Raw genomic sequence first — 20,862 nt, 5'->3', positions numbered from 1 at the left:
TGACCCACCCTCGGACCTTAGATTGAAGACTGGGTAGTTAATAAATAATTATTCATCATTATCATCATTATTCATTTCATTTCTATACTGCTTTATATTGTTAAGAAAAAAAATAGTTAGTTTAGAACCTACATTTAAACACCAAACAAAGCAATCCAGAATAAAACATTATTGAAGAAAGTCAAAATATAAAGTATACATTCAAAGCAACATAATTACCAGGAAACTAAAATATTATCTTAAAGATTTAAAACATTACAGAGGAGAGCAACTGTGGAATGTACATTTGACATAGCAGAGTTAACAAAAAAACCCTTAAACATTACAAAAGAAAACTTTACTAGAAGGCAAATAAAAATGCACTCTTAAAACAGCATAATTAGCAAGAGAATAAAATATTATCATAAGCACAGAACATACTTGCATCTGTTGCTACCAACCACTGTTCATGGCAAGTGGCAGCTGTGGAAGTTCAGGTTTGATGACCTGGGTTTGCCCTAAGAGGCAGCCAAAACCATCTCTCATCTCTTCAGCAGTCTCAACTTTTGTAGCTGGAGTAAATCAGGCCCCAGTCTCCCAGGCCAGGTGGAAAAAGTGGAGGAAAGGAATGATGAGCTCTGGAGGTGGAACAGTATTCAGGGTCTCAAATAGTGGCTGTTGAAGGGTAAACAGGATCTTGTGGTGAATGGTTGGTGGATAGGAAGCAGAAGCCGTAGAGGAAACGTTTGTTTAAAGGATGAGATCCAAGATGTACACAATGGAAGAGAGAATAGAGATATGGTGCCATTTGGTGTTCGATTTAAGACCCATGTGACGCTCATCTTGCAGGACCCAGTAGGCATGGGGAATCTTAGCTTTGGAAAGGCGAAGGCACTTGTGCAAAAACCAACTGGTGGAGCTCTTCAACTTAACATGAAAGAGGTGGAACATAGATGGTCTGTGTGCCACTAATGTGATATAAATCACCTCCCTTGACAAACAAGATTTTGATTTTTTTGATTAAATGGTTTATAAAATTTCTTAAATATTATTGTGGCTTTCGTGGGGTTTTTAAAATTGCATTTAATTTTTAAAAGCTGGTGTTTCTGAATGATGACTGATAATGTAGCATTAGTTTGGTTCTGGAGGCAAGTGCCAGAAGGTGATGGTGGGAATCTGTTGCTCTGCCTCTTGGCCCTTTCATTAATTGGATGCCACAGGATTCCAACTTCTTTCAGTCCTTTTTTTTTTAAGTTGGCACCTAAAGCACAAAGAAATGTGATAAATAAAAGCATTTCAAAACTAGCTATAATTTCCTCCCTCCCTCATCCCATCCCTTGCCAAGGGGAACAATGATCAGTGAAACAAAAGAAATAACACATTAAAAGAAAAGTTACATAACCTGCCCCACCCCATATTTATGCAAACATTAAATCGCACGAAGTTTTCTTAAGAAATCTAAGACTTTGGAAAAACTCAAGGAATCTTTGCCAAATACTTTGAAATTTTTCCAGGCAGTTACACTTAAGATAAATAATTTTCTCTTTCACATCCATGTTGGTAAAATCTTGTGTCCAGATTTCTGGATCTGAACTAGCTTAGGACAGCAGGACCAATTGTTTAGCTTCAGTTTCTGCACATTGAATCCAAGCTTTCAGATGTTTGTTTGGCCCCGATAGATGCGTTAAGTATCCTAAAATTTCATATATAGAACATAGTTTAAATGGCATATTTAAGACATGTGAATGAATGCCAGTTCTGCATTCCAAAAGTTGAGGCTGTGAAGTATGTCCGTCCCTCCCAAACTGCAACCCTGCCCTGTTTCTCAATAGCTACATGAAATCTCTGAGTGAAGTCATGTGGCGTTCCAGGCTGAAATATTATCAGAGCTGAGTATCCTCAGCATACTATCTCATTAGTTTCTAGGAAGACTGTGGGCTTATGAGACCAGAGTATAATACTCCAATCTTGTGCGGTCTTTGGGCGCAACTCTGCGGGCTTTTCTTTTAAACCCCTGCTCAGAACTGGAGTACCTTAAGGACACCTCTCTTTTTATATGTTCCCTTCCATGCACTCCAGTCACCCCACTGAAAGCGATCACTGACCTGATTAATGTTCGTAATCACTGCCTGATTATTAATGTTCATTTACGGCTGCTATGTTTTGTTGCTATTGCTTTTTTATTGCTGTTTCCAAAATATTTATTATATTTAAATTGCATTATCTCTATTTTGTTTGCTGTAAGCTTCTTGACCTTATTAAAGGACAAGAGGGATAAAATTTTCTTGCCAGTTTAGTTCTTACACAGCCCACTGCCTACACACCCTTTCCACCAAGGGTTATGCAGTCCATAGCTGAAACAGCAGAACATACCTATTTTAAAAATAAACAAAGTCATACTCCAAGAAATCCTATTGCCATGATTAAATTAAGCCATTTGATTCATTTGGCCTCCTCTCTGAATGTGGGTCACTTGGCTTACAACCATTTGAATTCTGTTAAGTTTATGTTGTGTGAATGTGAAAATGAGCTACATATTGGCTAGAAGAGTCAAATCTTCTTCACCTACAATGCCAAAAATGTTCGTCTTGCAGTCATGAGTTATTCACTATTTTTATTTGGGAAGTGCTTTCTGGTTGCCACATAGATTGGGATGTCCATTAAGCTAGCTTCATAGAAAGGACTGTCTGGCTGAATTCCATAAAGTTCTGTGTTTAAATCATGCCCCCCTCCGTAAATATAAAAACACCTTTGGACAGTATCCCCCCACCTACCCAGCCTGCCTGCATTTTTCTCTGTGATAGAAGAGAAATACAAGGAGAATACAAAATTCAGAGATTGCTGCAGCATGGAGGCAGCAATCAGAAAATGAAAACCATATCCATTTGCTGTTCTCAGTGTGATAATAGACCCTGCATTTCTAGGAATAGCATGTGTGACTAAAATGCAGAGATGCTATGTCAGGTAGTATTGTGGGAGCTTCATAAAGATTCAGCTGCATAAAGCAATGTATAGAAATTCACACTAACCCATTTAATTAACTCAGAGCTTCATTTACCAAATGGCTTGTTTCAGTTGTCTGTCTCAATCAGATAAGCACCCTTCTGCTGTTTCTTCTACTACATTTAGTAACCCATGTACTTTTATCATGGCTCAGTTTTGTCAAGGTTTGTAAAAAACGATCAAACCCCACTTTGGGGGCTGTAATTTAAAAAATAAAATAAAAAATACGTTGAACATTTTTGTAAGAATTAGAGTTTTCTAGTGAGCTTCTTCACTGACATTATTTCGCCAAGATCTGAGATGAATACTGAAGATTAGTGTTGCTGGGAAATACAAATAAGCGCGCGCACACAACTTTTCGTTCTGTGTCTAGCCATTTAAACAGATATTGATGGGTGGTTATGTTTTGACAATGCACATTGCTGAGTTTTCAGTGCTGTATATATTTATTTCTACTGAGTTCTGTGAGGAACTCTTTTAAAAATGCTTTCTACATAAAAATCATTCAAGATAGGCATCTGGATAAATGTCTACATCCTCTAGACACCTACTACAGATTCTTTGCCATTGGGGAAACGTGTTGCCCAGACAGTGCTTCTCTCAGTCACTAACCCTAGGACTGTTTGAATTACTTAAACTACTTTCTACTTCAAAAGCCGAATTTTGCAGAAAACAATATATATAGTAATTACTGTTATGCCAATACCCACTATATTTTTCTGTATTTACATGCAGCCAGGAGCTATGGGCGGAGACGAGGTAAAAAAAATATTTTAAATTTTACTGAATATGGTGATGGGAACAGCAAATTGAGGCTATGTACAGCTGGTTATTTCTGTGGGGCAACAGGAGTGTCTTCCCCTTGCTGCCATAGTGGCACTAGTCCCAATACTGGATATATAGCTTTATAGTTATATGAACATAGTGGAGAAGTGTTTTTGAAAGGAGAGAGATTTTGTTTGTTTTTCTTAAAAAACACAGTGCTGTAGTGGTAGACAGTAGCTGCCGAACTGTCCAAAGTAAAATATTCATGAAATGTTGATATATTACTAATGGCAAAAAAAGTTTAACTATTTTCAAAGATCTATGTGAACAGGTGTGGATCAACATCTATGATCTCACATGCTTTAACAAAAAAATGAAAAATTGAAGTGTTCAATTTTCTATTAAAAAAAAAATCTGTTGCTTTTAAGCATGTAAGATTATAAATGCTGATAAAAAATATCAAACATTTGCCTAGAAGAGGCACACCAGAGTATACATGTATTGTACCACTGTTTCTGCACTTTTGGGAGCTTCTGGAGGTTTTTACTTTTCCCCAGGCACAGCTCTTAAAGCTATGACCCATTTCAGTTTTCATCAGAGACTATGATAGACCATAATAATATGTGTATATACTGTGGGTAATTATTATTTTATCATGCCACCCCCAAGTCTGTAATGCTCTGTACAGCTTTCCTGTATCAGATTCTGTTTCTGCAATGCAATACAGATTTCTAATTGCTTGTGGTTAATTTATCACAAATCATTGTTTTGCTGCCAATTTTTAAAGTTATTATTTAATACTTGAAACTGAACTTGAGTAATTTAACACATGCACATATTCTGCCTTGATGGTTTTTCAGTGATGCAGTATGTTTTATTACATTGTTGAAGGAGCAGCTTCAGTTTAAAGTTATGCTGAGTTGTTTTTTAAAAAGACAAGGCTTCTCATTTTAAAGCTGAAAGGTTGCTGCTGAAATTAGCATGTTAGTATTGAAGTTTCCTAGGAGAGAGAGAGAGATGGGGGGGGGAGGGCAGGCTACTGTGGCCCTTTAAAGGAGAACGTTATTCTTACTGGTTTCTGTGGAATCCCACATACGGCTTCTGTGTTTGCATACAGCAAACTTCAGCACCTAGAGCAGGGGTCAGCAAACTTTTTTAGCAGGGGGCTGGTCCACTGTCCCTCAGACCTTGTGGGGGGCCGGACTATATTTTTGGGGAGGGGAATGAATGAATTCCTATGCCCCACAAATAACCCAGAGGTGCATTTTAAATAAAAGCACACATTCTACTTGTGTAAAAACACTCTGATTCTCAGACCATCTGCGGGCCGGATTTAGAAGGCGATTGGGCCGGATCTGGCCCCCGGGCCTTAGTTTGCCTACCCATGACCTAGAGCATAGATAAATAACTTTGTGACCCTCCAAATGTTGTTGGAGTCCAACTCCCAACATCCCCAGCCAGCATGACCAATGATCCCCAAAACCAAGGGCCGTCCTTGGGGTACATGCTTAAGGGACCATAGGCTGTACTTTTGTGCTTGGATACTTCATGATGAAAAGAAAGTCACAAATGTTGATTTGCATAGGCCTGTTTGACAGCACAGATGCCCACTTCAAGAAATGTTGTTACAGGTATCAACCTCCCCACTCCCTCCCAAAATATTGCCATGCTCTCTGTCTGTAACCAGTCTACTCAGTCACCATTTCCAGACTTGAATAATATGGCCAAACACTGTATCTGCCAATCATTCCAACGATGTGCCACTGGCTGGCTGACCAGGATTTCATGCTTCTCAGATTTCCATATCAGCCAAGACATGGCTGCAATCCTAAACACTTAGTTGTAAGTAAGTTCCATTAAAATCATAAGTCCCGTTAAAATATTTCTTAGTAATCATGTATAGCAATGCACTGTTAATATACTAAGGGCTAGAGTCAAAAATATACTAAGGGCTAGAGTCAAAAATATCTTAGTCTCATGTGCAACCTTCTATTTTAAAAGGCACAAATACTATCTGTCTTTGAAATATAAGCACTGAAGAAAACTATGTGGAGCAGGGAACACATAAGCAACTGGATCCTCCGCCCCCAGCTAAGCAGAGTTTGTTAGTTAATCAAAACTACTAGAAGGAATATTCTCATAGTTCATATTCTAACTTGAATAGGGAAGTTTTCTTATTTTTGTATCTGCCTCCTTTTTTTGACTCTTACTGCAGTGGATACCTGGCTTTTCCCATCATTTCTAGGCAGGGTTACATGATGGTGCTTGAGGCTGGAGGGGAATATTAGATCTGAGAGACCTCCCCTTTTCTACTTATATTTCGTTGCTATTGTTCTGCATGCATGTTACACTTTTCTGTCCTTTTCATTTCTGTCCTTAACTAAATATTGAATTGTTTCACTTTTAAAATTAGAGTTGTGAATGCAGGATAACTGTTCCCAACACCATTATCTAATTAAGAGGGAATGCAAGAACACACACATTTCAGTTCACCAAATGAGAAAGCCAAACAATCAACGCATTATAGAGTCATTATCCTATTCTCTATTTTCTTTTACTGAATTTTAAAGAAAATAATAGAGAAATTTTGAGTCATCTTGCACGTCGAACTTCTGTTGTTATTTTACTCACATGTAAAATTCCATTTTGAAAAACTGTTTCCAGATAATGAAACTTTGGGAAATTATATTTAAAATGATAATAAAACAGGTTTATTAAGAATGAAAAAAGTTTGTAGGTTGACATTTTCATGGAATAGATGTTGCAGTTGTCTTGCTTTGGGGATTGCTGATGCATCAGTGCCATGAATGCTTATTGGATAACAATAGGCACGCATGAAGCAAGATGCTTTCTATTTTGGCACTAAGTCTATGGAATAGCAAAATGTATTTAGAGTGTTTTTGGGTGCTGCTGCTTAGAAACATTTACAACTTTTGCCCTACTGGATTTTAAAGCAACTTAAATGATTTTTGTTGCTTATAAAATTGTTTAGCTGGTATTTATTATTTTAACTGTCTTGATTAATTTTTGATAGAAATGGATACAAATACCTTAAATAAACAAAAATCTAGAAAGACCCACAGCGTTAAGACTATCTCTACAATTCTGAACTAGCGTAACATTTTAAAGTGAAAGCTGAGATGACCAGCATTCTTTCTAACAAGCTTCCTTGTCAAGATAAAATTTCACCGAGCAGCGCTGACACATGAACAGGGATAGACTGAAGAAACTAATTATTGATGAAAATGTTTTCCAACATGGACTTGGATCCAAAGATAAGTTAATTTAACCTAAGGAAGTTTCCAGAAGGAAAATTTTATGTTCCTTACAGCCACCTGAACCTCCCAAAAATCTTTTTCAGAGGTTTTGGCATATGGCATTGGGGGCACTGCAGGAGGTGAGGAATTGAGTAGACCTCTGCCTGATCTGGGGCAGTCTTCTACTCCCTTAGCACACCCCATCCACACCCCTTCCTACATTGTTTAGGAAGGCCCTCTGATCCTCTGGAGTGGGGCACAGGTGGGTATTTGAGGAGAGGAGTGCGGGCATGCAAAACTTTCCTTCCATGCACTTGTTTTTATCTTGCGATCCAACCCATAGTTTTTGAGTGTATCCAAAATAGGAATTACAGTATGATTGGATCTTGCAAGGGTGTTATGTTCTGCAGTGGTGTGTATACACAAAAACATGTATACCTGAACTGCTCCCACATGACCATCCTTACCTTCCAAGCAAGGCAGAGAGCATCCCAGAGCCCAATAAGCAAGTCTGAAAACCAAGTTACAAAATGACCTTTTAAGCTCTCCACCTTGCATGCAATTAATTTGTGGGCTTTCAAACAGACGGCTTTCAACTGTGCAAAGTAAAAATCATGCAAGTTAATTGTGCGTAAGATGTGATCGTACTATATTGGCTACTTACATTAATTAGGACTTGCTTGTGCTTCCACTTTAGTCTTTACATTTTAAGATGAAATTTTCTTATGCATCCAGCATTTCTTCAAAGCAAGCACCTTAGCACAGAGTTTTTCCCATGTGTTTAAAATTATTCAGGTGTTTAATACAACTGGCCCTTTCAAAACTTTTTAGTTTCCTAAATTTATAATATATTGCCCATTATAATTATTATGAGCATTCCAGGTGACAGAATAAGAGATTAATCTTCTGTGTTTGATTTTTATTACAATAATAAAAATAATTTCATAGGCAACTAAAACATAGATGCTGGACAAAATACATTAACATTTACAAAATCCTACCTGCAGACCTACATTCTAATCAATGCTATAAAACATGAAAATGGCTACAGATAAATTTTGTGATCTACAAACAGAATGGGCTACTTTATCATCTTTTATCTCCTCTTTCCAAGCTAGCCAAAATTAATTTCTGAACTCACTTGACCACTGTGTGTATTGTGTGCATCTGGATGAATGAGTAAGGGGGTCCCAACATTACCCTCGTCATCTGCACATGTTCAAACCGGTCATTGCTGGAAACATGCTTGACATGTATTGATATCAGAAATGACACTTATTCACATGTATGGTTGGAGGATCAAGTACATATTTAAAAAATTGTGTGGTGGTAGGTTGGTTGGCATTTGTCTATGCCATCAACTCCAAGGCATGTGGTAAAGCCCCAGGAAAGGACAGAATCCCAACAGAAGTGCTGAAAGCAAACCTCAACTCGTCCCTCATGATGCATGGTGATCATATAATTATTATTCACAGCATCTGAACCCACCTATATTTGACACAGGTGTCTTACACCATCAATTTGACACTTGTAGATGCTCATCTAGAGTAACAGTGTATTATTGGTTAGTGATCTGAGTACCACTGTTCAAGTCATGCTGTAATATGTGGTAGAGGTAGGCAAGAGAAAATATTTGTACTCATCTGCAATATAGAATTCACTTACCTCTGGCTACAACAGTGATAGCATAGCATGATAGAAGGGATTTAAAAGCCCATTGGGGGGAAGCATGAACTGCAACATTTTAAAACACTCTTAGTTTGTTCATTGAATATGTCTTTCCAGAAAAGTGTAATGTTCTGACTTCTAATACACTACAACATTTTTTGCAGGTCGTTCTTCACTCTTTCCTTTCGAAGATGGCTTCTTAGATGACAGTCATGGTGACCAGTCTTTATCATCAGGTCTTAGCTCTCCAACCCGCTGTCAAAATGGTGAAAGAGTGGAACGTTATTCTAGGAAGGTGTTTGTTGGAGGTCTGCCTCCTGACATTGATGAAGGTACTATGAAATAGTAATGTTCAGTGTGGGGAGAGGAAGGGAATTATTGTCATTTTCCTTGAAGTTCCCTTTCTAAATGTCTTTACAATTTTTTTTATATATATAGATGAAATCACTGCCAGCTTTCGTAGGTTTGGACCTCTTGTAGTAGACTGGCCTCATAAAGCTGAAAGCAAGTCATATTTTCCACCTAAAGGTAATCGGGTTAATATAAGCCTTCTGGTGCATGTAAATGTTCCTTCTGTGTGTGAATGTTATTTTTAAGTATACGTTTTTAAGTGCTTGAAGTATTTTTAAATTAAGCTGCTTCTGATGGTAGAATATGGAATAAACACAAAAAGGATGTCCTTTTAACAGTATTTTTTTTAGAAATGAATTTAGAATCTCAGCACATGAGGCTTTGTATGTGAATAGTTTCTTTCTTCTCTTTCTCTAAAGACATATGTGGTTCTTGGCTTTTCCTTTTGGCTTTTCAAAGTTCTTTAATCTCTCTCTTGAGCATGTACACAGGGTCACTCTAACAATATGCTAGATGCAATATCATTGTGTTTGCTAGTATTTTAGGACATAAATTCATAACCATTTGCATGAGTGTCCAGCATCTGGATTGTTTAGAAGAGCTTAAAGTTGTTGCAAAGCTAGTCCATACAATACTTCATAGTCAAAGGCATACTGTATAGGACAGGAGTAGCCAGTGTGGTGCCTTCCAGATGTTGCTGGACTACATTTTCCATCACCCCTGATGATTAGCCTAGAAAAATGTATGCCACTTCAATAGGCCGTATTTTGGGCTGTGAACGTACATTTCCTCTTCTCTAGCTGGGTTGAGCTGAGTTGATTAATAGTAAGTGAAGCATCTCTAGCAGTAATATTTTTGAGAGCATGCTGACTAATAAGATTCATGATTCCTATTCAAACTATTGGGCAGATCACTGGAGGATCATCCACCTGATAATTGTTTATGTTAAAAACAACTGTATTTTTCCAAAATGATTTTTAACTATAGCAAAAAATGACGCAGTGAATATACAATATAAACATGTTGATGAGAAAACCAAAATGAATCAGTTAACCTGCCAGTTTGATTGCAAAGTTTAAAGATGCCTTTTCCCCAAAGAGCATTTGTAGAAGGATATGATTTTATTTTTATTTTATCATACATGCCTAGTGTAAAACCAGTTTCTGCTTGACCAGGTGATTCCTAATAGTGTGTGGGTTTCAGAGTTGCCTTTGAGCTCACATAAAGAATTGCAGTCCAGGAGAAACTCCTCCCTGGGGGAATGGTAGGGTTTATTATTGCCTGTTTCCTTCCCTCTGTGGCATCTCTTTCACTATTCCACAGATTTCTGCATCCCTATAGGGAAGATTTTCAGAAGAGACGGGGGTCTGAAGGAGCAGGGGGAGAAGGAATTGGCAAAAATCACTTCCCTTCTTCCTCCAGCAGAAGCATCCCATGAGTACATGGGAACTATGGAACCAAGCCAGCATGTTTCCCCTTGCTTTAGTTTTAAAAAATACCTATTGCTGAACTGCAAAAGGCCTTAATTGTTACTGTTGGAAGCAGTTTAAACTACCTTTGAGGAAGCTAAATCAGTGCTCTGTCATGCTTGTAAAAATCTTGTTGAGTAAGATCTATTTTAGCAGAAGACAAGGAAACAGTCTTTTCCTATTTTTATCATGGTTCTAATGTGGGAAACAGCTTTCAAAGCCCTTGCCAGTTGCCCTGAATGTCTGTCTGAAAGTGCTAAAGAACACTCGGTCACAACTGTTCCAGATTATTTATAACTGACTTCTGAGCTGTCAAAGCTTTCAGCACAAACCCTGTAGCACGAATATATTAAACTCTGTTGGTCAGGTAAACTTGGGAACAGGTACTTAATTGACAATTGCAGTACCATTCCTTCTGTGTTCAAAAGGCTGGTGGCTTTGCAGGTATGTTCACATTCTTATGTCAACGGTCTTTGTTATCATGTTTCTAGCTCCTCCTGAGCACTCTTCTCACCCGTCACTGGTTGTCAGGATGCTTAAAAAATAACCTTGCCATTGTTTACTGAGATCAACATCTATGCCAGCTAGCTAAGAGTACTTTTTGCTGTATCCTTTGCAGCATTTTTTTTCTTGTGACTTGTAAATATTTTAAAAGTTTATCTCAGGCTTATAACTGTAGTTGTGCAACACCATGGGTGTCACACCCCTTTTCTATAAGTGTGTTTTGAATCTTCTAGGTAACCCACCAAATCTTTGACCATCCAACCAGCATTGTCACATTCCAACTCCCTTAAGTGAAGGGGAGCTTTTGTGTTTTGATGGCACAGAGACACTTGGCAAGTACTGCTCCTTTTATTGGCTGTAGTACCATAGTGTGGAAAGCTTCTTCATGTCACCCAGCAGCTTTTTGGGTTAAAGACTTGGAATCCTACTGAAGGTCTGCTTGCCATCTAAAGTTGTATGTTCCCATTTCTGTCTTAGTTTTGCAGTGGTCAACATTAGGGAAGTCTTTGGTTGTATTTCTGGAATTTCCACCCACAAAACCTATTATTCCCATTGCTTTGTCAGCCCCACACTTTTTATGTGATGAGTATGTACATCTTCAGTCAATTATGTCCCTGTAATTGTTGGGAAACTCCTCCGTCACTTCTTGGTAATGATGGTTCCAAGGTAGTTGTTGACAGAAGCCCTCCTGGCAGCCCCACTGGGGCAGGTCAGAATGGAATAGTTGACGTAGTGGCAAGGAATACCTGAGCTGCACTGGGAAGAGGATGTTTGTTGCTCCCAGGACAGCAACATTTCAACAGCAGACATGTGATCAACTTAGCCAGGAAGTCTGCTGTGTACATCAGCAGAATCACCACTCCTCTTGGTTCTAAGTACCCAGCCAGATGGGCGGGGTATAAATAATAAATTATTATTAAATTATTATTATTATAGGAATTCACATCCAAGGTTGTTGAAGCTTTGCATGAGATGTCAGGTAAAGGAGAGAGAATCTATACAAAAGATTTGACAACTTTTCCCTTGGGTTAGTGGTCCTGTACTGAAAAGCACAACTCTACTCCTTTGGTGTCTTCAGATTTAGGTAATGCATTTTGAATCAGCTGCTTTCTCTACTACCAAGTTGTGAAAAGCTGCCAACAAGGCATTCAACAGCTACAAACAGCTCAAAGATTTCACTAAAAGAAATCTCATCTTGGCTAGTGTTAAAGAGGCACAGGGATTGAAAGGTGCCAAAGCTAAGGAGCCCCTTCCCCCATTCTTTGCCTTTTCTCCACCCTGCTTTTTGACTGAGTTAATTTAAGTCACATTCCTGAATAAATACTGGCCAACTCTCCCTGCGACAGTGTTAGTCAAGAATCCCGCTTCACTTTGTTTGTTTTGAATACCTTGCCTTCCTCTCACCGAAGTAGCTTGATGATGATCCACCCTGCTTCCAAGTTGAATTTATTTTACCAGAGTTTTGTGTCTCGTATGAGTTCTGCTTTTCTTTTCCACATAACATCTGACCCAGCTAGACAATCAAAACCCCCAGATCATCCCCCAGTGCTCTCCTGTCATTCAAATTCTAAGCCTTACTTACCAGTCAAGTCGCATGTTGCCGAAATACAAAGTTTATTGATACTTCTCACAACCCCATTCTTCTTTGTGATCTTTCAGGTACATTATTATTATTCTACACAAACACTCAGAAAAATCATCAGGCACTACTACCTACAGATTGCCTTCTTTTTTACTCTATCCAATGCTTAGGAAGCAGTTGCATAGATGCTATATCTTCCTATTCTACTAATTTAACCAAAAGACCTCTAACTTGTTGTTGAGCACTGTTACTCTGAGATGTTTTACTCCTGAGCCAATTATGGTACTAGGAAATGATACCTTAAAGTCATCACTCAAATGTATATGTAATTACTGTTAATTTAAACTGTTATTTAAACAGTATCACCACAAATCATTTAAGTATTCTTATGGTTTGTATCCTAAGCTAAGTCTGCTGCTTATTAAACAGTAATGCTGTGGATTAAATATTAAATCAAAAAGCTGTAATTGCAAAGGCCAACCATCTTCATACTATGTTAATAAATAGAGTCTTAGAGTGCTAAGAACATAAGTGTTTTCACACAGCTGACTTCTCGGAATTAAAGCTGAGTCCCTATATTTGAACAAGAGATTGCTATTTCTGGTCTCTGAGACATTCAAAAAATGGCTTTCACATAGCATTTTACATTCTCCATATTCTGAGGCACTGCACCGTGTGATGTGGGTGTTAGTTCCATCCATGATTTTGCTTCTATGAGAAACTGAAGTAGCATTTGTTGTTTTGAAGATTCTTGGAGCGTATTGTATATTGCTAAGGATTACAGTACAGTATGTCCAGGGCAAATGGCAAAGTGCCGTATTTTTCTGTGTATAAGGCGTCCCCATATATAAGATGACCCCCTTTTTTTAATCCCAAAATTAAGAAATTGGGCCAGAGACCAAACTCAAACTTGGGCCGCCCACACCAAAACTCAAACTCGAATCCATGTGCATTCACCACCCATGTATAAGACACCCCCCCAATTTTTGACTATTTTTTTAGCAAAAAAACATCATCATACACAGAAAAATATGGTTATAGAGTTAATAAAAGGTATAACTTAGTTGATGCAGTTGTTCAGATTAAAGTATTTAGTTGCAAACAATTGAGTAAAGTGAATTTTGTGGTTATGGAAATAATTCTGAATATTTTGTGCATAAGCTTCCTTGAAATGCCTGTTCTATTACTTAAAATTTGTTTCTCACAATTATTCCTAGAAGAGACTCTATAGAAGATACTGTAAAAATCCTAATAGTATTATTTAACATCTTATAGTGTGTTCAAAATGCTTTATATGCATTATTCTGTTGTAATCGTATATACAACAGTTATATAAGGTAAATCAGTGTCCTTATCCCCCATATTGCAGATGGGGAGAAGTTTGATGAGAGAGGGTTGCTTACCTCAGGCCAGTTAGGAAGTTTACAGCAGAAGCAAGATTTGAAGCAGGGGTGCCCTGATACAGAATTCAATCTCTTAGCCACTATGCTTCATCACATAAAAATACATTTGAAAATATAATTGGGTACATTAAATAGCAAGCACAGAAAACATCAAAAATGGTACCAGCCAATAAAAGTAACTTGCATAAGTGCATGATAAAATAAGACCTTGGTCAGGTATGTTTTAGTAAAGATTTGGATTGATCAGTTAGAAGAAAGCAGAGTCATGGAATAGGATAACCAAAGCTCTTTCCTAATGTTATCTTAAGAGGCATGGGCACAATAAGTGTGATTGCTGCAGGGTTTCCCCACTGGCTAACCTGCAGCTGAACTCTTCAAATGCACATGCTGTGAAACATAATCCTCTTTACTGCTGTCGCCTTTCTCCCTGCTTCATGTGCCAGGTATGCAAGTGGCACTGTCTAAATAAAAATCATAAATAGATTGGATGACAAAAAGCTTCAGAGTTTTAATTTTTTGTTTAAAAAAATGCAGAATTGGTAAAATGAGTTTTGAAGAAGGCTGTATCCTTCAATTTGCATATTATATGATCTTTAAAACCACACAACTCAACTTCAGTTACGTATGAAGTAGATGATTGTATTTGTCCCCTCAGCTTCATACTGAATGTTCATGTATATCAATGTGTGTGTATGTGTGCATGCATAGGATGATAGCTCTATCTGTCATCTCTTTACACTTTTAGAATACAAAACTAAAACTTCATTTTACTATGTTAATACTAAACTGGTTTCTGAAGTGGTTGTTTGTGTTTCGTTCACAGAAATAGAAATGTAATTTTCTTACCTGGAAGTTATTCCACCTATTGCTACCAAGTGCCAAATCTAAATTGTACTTTAGGTTTGTTTCTTGTCTTGTCTATGAAAGACTACATACTATCTTAAATGTAACGCAGTTCATCCTTGCCTCATTGAAATCTTTCTTGTTGTTTGCTCATTCATTTGACTCATTTGACTTTGACAAATACCATTTTAAAATTGAATATAGCACCTGAACTTTTTAGTATGTCCCTAGTCTACATTTTGTTGCAAATTGTTATGGACTGTACTAGCAGTTTAGTCTGATGCTTTAAAGTTGATGTGATTTTTTGAAAGAAGAGCTGCCTTATAAAGCTAAGGAGAAAAATGTAATCAAAACAGTAATATGAATATGTGTGCATTGATATTTCTACGTAAAAAGATGTAGTGGCCTGCCAAGAATAGCCAAACCATAACAGTTGTTTGTAATGCTGGGTGCACTGATTTAAGCAGGTTTTTTTTCCTTAAAAAATGTTTAGGGGTACTCTCATTTTCCTACTCATATTGAAATACTGCCCCTCAATGAGGCTGAACTTAGATTCACAAAATGTTTAGGGGTATGCGTACCCCTGCATCCCCCCCAGAAAAAAGCACTGGATTTAAATCAAGGCAACTCAAATTAATGATTTAAATCAACAAGAAAAATGGCTAAGTTAAAGCACTGACTTAAAATAAGTTTTGTATTGAAACTTCATATTTTTTCCCAAATAATGATGCTAACCATGACCACTAAACAATTAATTTAGAGTTGCAAAACCTTACTATAAATTGTGTCCTCCCTAAAAGAGGGCACACGTTGCGGTGAGACCTGGAGACTGACCACCTGTGTTGTGGGTGGGTAAGATTGGTCAGCCACAACACCCGATTGGTAGGTCCCTCAATGTTGGGTTCAATCTGGCCAATGAGGCGCAGTCTAAATGGATCAAGGGACCATATATACCCATGTACGTGACCCAGAGCTTCCTCTTTCGGCTCGTGCATTCGGAACACCCGCCCATCTCTCCTTACTTTTAGGGCATTTTGTGATTGACCTTGCTATATCATCGTGTGTCATGTGTCGTTGGGACAGGGGCATGGCAGGAATTTCCCTGATTGGCTGTTGCCATTTGGGTTTCGCCTGCTGTGTAGCAAATCGTCACAACTTGTAAGGTTGTGGATAGGCACTGGTTCAGGTGATAGGGATGCGAGAACGGTCTCGCCATCCCTATGTGAAGGGTATTCCAGATAGAAAACCCCTCTCAGTGATAAATTATAACTGTCTCAGAGATAATTAGAGAAAGGAAGGCTTTTGCAGACCCTACGCCCATTAGGGCTCTTATTTGGGTTTTGGGCACTTAAATCACTGACTCCCATCCGAGTTCCCAGGAGCTGACAACTTCTCAGTCTCCTGGTGTAGTAAATGGCTTTTTCTGAGCATCAGAGGTTAATCCCCTGTTCTACAGCTTCTACAGCTCTGGATACCTACACACTCTATGGAGCAGCTGTCACAACAGCAGACCACTCCCTCTCTACCAGTTTATCTACCTTCTCTGATGGGCTGCATGACAGAGGCTACAGCTGCGTGGAAGCTTCCTCTCCTAATCTCTTTTCAATCCCCTCCTGAGAGACAGTGGTGCAGGAGAGGGTGGGGAAGCACCTAGTCCTTCACTTATCTGACCTGCCTTTTCCTCCTCTTGTTCCAACACATCCTGTGCTCCACCCTCCAGCTCTGAAAAGTCCCCTGCTTCCAGCTCTTGCCTCCTGGCCTGTGCAGTACTGCACATGTCATTGACCACTTCTCCTGAGTCAGACTCCAGCCCTCCTTCCCCCAGTGCACACTTGTCAGCAATCCTGCCAGTCCTGGACAGGAAACTCTTTTATCCTGACCCTGGTTGTGTTGGGGGCAGCTCTTCAAAGCTCATTGAAAATGGATCAGTTGACACACATTTCTTGCATGTTTTCAATGGAGTGTTAAGGCAAAATAGATTTTCTTTATCCCTAGCAATGATTATGCTCTCTCCGTGTTGATTCGTCCTTTTATAGATCAACTTTCATTCTTTACAGTGTGCTTCTGTATTTGTGATGCAGAGATGCTGCTGCTGCATAAATTAGTTTAAAGCTTTAATACGAAGAAGTCCAATAGCAATAAGGAATAATGTCTTTTATGTGGCAATTTTCCTGTGGCTTTGTGACAGGAGGGCACTACATAGGAATCAAGCTGTAAAACTATTTTTTTTACCTCATCTGAAATGTTTATGCACCATTTCCTTGGTTGAATGAGTCAGCTGGCACTGCAGTACATTGCCACTGCCTAAAGAAACTAGCTTCATAGCCTAATATGCAATATCACTCTTCTGCAGTAGCTAAAGTAAGATTAGTCTCTTCTATTTTGCAATTTCTTTAGCGCTAATGCCTTTGATGTTTTTGGAAAGCAAGTCACAGCAAAGCAACGCTTTAAATGAAACTCTGCAGATTTTTTTTTAAGTACCTCTGGGTTCGTATTCTTAAATCAGCTTCTTTGACTTTTCATTTCATCCTTGGATTTTGAAGTACAATTTTATTAGTGTTCAAAGCATACAATTATAAAGTTAAAAAATATGCCTGACTCTAGAGCAATGACCATTTATGCTAATTGTAACTAATTTTTTTAAAAAGTTGCCTACATTTCTTAAGGGCTGTATTCAAGTAAGTTATATTCGGAGTAGACCAATTGAAAAATGTGGACTAACTTAGATGCACTGATTTCCGTGGGTTTACTCTGGGTATGGCTTGGATAAAATACTAAATGTTTTTCTCATGTTTTTCATAAAGAGGGGCCTATATGTCATCTCAATAAATATCATTTTACAGCAGTGGAATTGGGAGTAACCCACTGCAGTGACATTATAAAGCTTGAAAAACAGTTTTAACACACTTTGCAAAGTGTCAAATGTCTGCGATTTAAATGTATTTTTGCTGAATAGCTATGGTCATAGAGTTTAAATGTGTTCTCCCCATTCTGATCAAATGCAGTAGCTGTCTTGAATAGGAAATTCTATGTAAAACATTTCTGAACAGTGCCTGTGCACAGACCAAATTTTATAAGCGATATGTTCTATTGCTGATAAGCTGTTAACAGTTTAGAAAGATTTCCTGAATTTGCAAATTCAATCTACCATTTCCCAGTAGAAAAACACCTTATTTTTTATTTATCTTTATCTGTTTGAGTCAATTCAAATATTAATATTTAGCTATGGATCCAAGATATCTCATAGGTACACTTAAAAGGGCTTTTCAGATGTTCGCTTAGCATAGAATTATTGTTTATATATGGAGAGTGGTCTGTCTTTTAGCCTGATCCTCTACCTATGAAGTGGTATGAACTGTTCTATTTCATCGTTTGCAAAGGATCATATCTAATGGTGAGATACAAATGGAGGAAAACCAGCAAGTGTCTTGCTGTCTTCTGTCACTCTTAATACTTACTGCAAGGGGTATGGGTGCTAAAATGCTGAATCAGCTGCATATACAAGTGCTTTGGCGCACACAACTTAAGAGTTACTTTAACACCAAGCCAGCCCTTCTTGCTACTGACTTTTCTGCTGTTGCAGAGGAGGTAAAGTGGTGAGGCGCAACAGTTCAACACCCTGCACGCACACACTCTACATCTATACAGTGGTACCTCAGGTTACATACACTTCAGGTTACATACACTTCAGGTTACAGACTCCGCTACCCCAGAAATAGTGCTTCAGGTTAAGAACTTTGCTTCAGGATGAGAACAGAAATCGTGCTCCGGCGGCACGGCAGCAGCAGGAGGCCCCATTAGCTAAAGTGGTGCTTCAGGTTAAGAACAGTTTCAGGTTAAGTACGGACCTCCGGAACGAATTAAGTACTTAACCCGAGGTACCATTGTACTGTATTTATGCTAGTCCATTGTGATGCTGGTGACAACCTGTGCATGCTCCAGGGTGAGGGAAGCCTTGGAGACTCGCAGATGGTGGGGAGAGTAAACGAGTGGAGGGCAGAGTGGGCAAGTAAGCTGGTTGTGCTGCAGCGAGTGGGTTGAGCGGGAGGAGAGGTGCAGTAGCATGGGCGAGTGCGTGGGGCCTGTGGCAGTTGAGCAAGAGGGGTGGTGGAAGGGTGATGGCCAGTAAAATGAGCAGGGGCATCTGCTGTGTGTGTGTGTGTGTGTGTGCGCGCGCATGCGCACACACACACACACACATGCACACACACACACCATTTTTTTCTACAGTTATCAGGCCCACTTTACTTATGCCCCAACACAACATTTTTGCTTGTGAATTTATGCAAGTACAGCAATCATTAAACCCCATCCTAAGCCTTCATGCAAATAATGCCTTAGGAGGTCGGGTGTAAACAAAACAATTGACCCTGTTCGGGTCTGGAATGTTTGTATATGCCTTGTTTCCACAACAACATTGTGCCTTGAATCAACTGTGTCCACGATACATCTGTCATACAGAATCCATGCCATGTTTTAATTTTAATATTTGTGTATTTAAATGTATTGCTTTCCCGCAATAATTTATATCTTCTGACTCTATTCCTGTTTTGTAATTTTGTTCTCTTCCAAGGTTATGCCTTTCTGCTATTCCAGGAAGAAAGCTCTGTGCAAGCTCTAATAGATGCCTGTCTGGAAGAGGATGGGAAACTTTATCTATGTGTATCAAGTCCCACTATCAAGGACAAACCAGTAAGTAAACCAACATACTACCTTTTTAAAATATATATATAGCTGAAAGTCAACTACTATTGTGCAAAAATGGCTGTCTCTGTCCTGTTATTTTGACTGTTATACTGGCATATTGCTTTAGCATATATTGACCATGTTAAACTTCAGTAAATGTCAGAACAATTTAGCATTCAAAAGTCTTTCCTTTGAGATTGTACAATAGATTAATGCCCTGGTCCAACAAACTGATCCATGTATGGGAGCTCTAGTGAGCACACAAAGCAGCTTTATCACGCGTGTTAATGTACTCTTTATGTGCATCCCTTTCCATGTGCTGGTTAGCTCCTTTCATTTGAAATGTAGATACTCCAATGTAAAAGAAATTATGTACAAGAGTATATGGCTCTTTTGACTGGGTTGTGAGTCAGTTTGTGTATGGGATGTTTCAGCTTGCAAATAACGATTAACCTTATTTTGCTTAAGTTCCATTGCTGCAGACATAACAGTACTGAATTCTGTACAGTTGAAGGCAGTCTAGCAGTACTGCATTGAAGTAAAATATCACAAGTGAATGATATGTCATGGTGTAAGGCAGTGTATAGGTAAAACACATGAGCTGATTTTTCTTCTTAATAGCATCATTCAGTCTTAATATATAGTCTAACATTAGTGAACAGGCTTTTGGTTTGTGTGTGCTCCTGCCACCACCCCCATAAGTATGATCACAGTGAGACTTTTGCTTCCATTTTTAAAAAGCCATGGTTATTTGTATCTGAACCTAGACAAACTGACTTGTCTTGTTTGCCTAAACCATAGTTCAAATAAAACTACTTATGATCTTGATTTGTTTTGCAAAATTATAGTTCAGTTTTAGGTTTGGACCTAATGATGAACCAGGGTTAATTGAAAAAAGAAGTGAAAGGTGTACATAAGCCTGAGTCTCATTTGTATAATGCAAAACTGTGTCTGAACCAGATCGACGTTAATTACCTAGTATGCAAATTGGGAATTATTCCAAAATTCTCTCAGGTGTATTTGCCGCTATTCACGAACTGATGTGGAGCAACCCCATCACTGTGGCTAAATGGGAGAAGTAAAATACGAACTAGGGATCAATGTTTGATTCTGAGGAGAAACTAACTCGCCCTATTTCCCTCCTTTTAAAATGGGGTAAGGATTGTATGAGTAGAAAGAAGGTCTTCAGGGGAACTTGGCTTTGGCATGAATGAAGGTGTGGTGATGAGGGTGCTCTCAGCAGAGAATTTTAAAACAAACCAAACAGGTATTAGAATATTTTAAAATTCTGACTCGATAAAAAATGCATAGATGTGACAAATTCAGATATTATAAACACCTTCTCCAAGTTC

At 38.5% G+C, this 20,862-nt stretch overlaps 1 protein-coding gene across 16 annotated transcripts in view; it reads left to right on the top strand.

Moving 5' to 3' along the window:
* Window positions 1–20,862, top strand: part of CPEB3 (cytoplasmic polyadenylation element binding protein 3) — a 73,936-nt gene that overhangs the window by 45,006 nt on the left and 8,068 nt on the right. For 9 of the 16 annotated variants that reach the window (XM_083616164.1, XM_083616161.1, XM_083616172.1 and 6 more), the window contains 3 exons: window positions 8,837–9,004; window positions 9,111–9,200; window positions 19,398–19,516. In XM_083616164.1, the coding sequence (XP_083472290.1) occupies window positions 8,837–9,004; window positions 9,111–9,200; window positions 19,398–19,516 (377 nt within the window). Of the gene's footprint in view, window positions 1–3,717; window positions 3,742–8,836; window positions 9,005–9,110; window positions 9,201–19,397; window positions 19,517–20,862 lie in introns of all 16 variants that reach the window. The other 7 variants (XM_083616163.1, XM_083616174.1, XM_083616170.1 and 4 more) reach the window with 1 other exon arrangement.

Source organism: Podarcis filfolensis, assembly GCF_964270895.1.
Source record: "Podarcis filfolensis genome assembly, chromosome: 5".
In the NCBI taxonomy this organism is placed as follows: domain Eukaryota; kingdom Metazoa; phylum Chordata; class Lepidosauria; order Squamata; family Lacertidae; genus Podarcis; species Podarcis filfolensis.
Note: the sequence above shows the minus strand (reverse complement) of the source record. Positions and strands in the feature narration are given on the sequence as shown.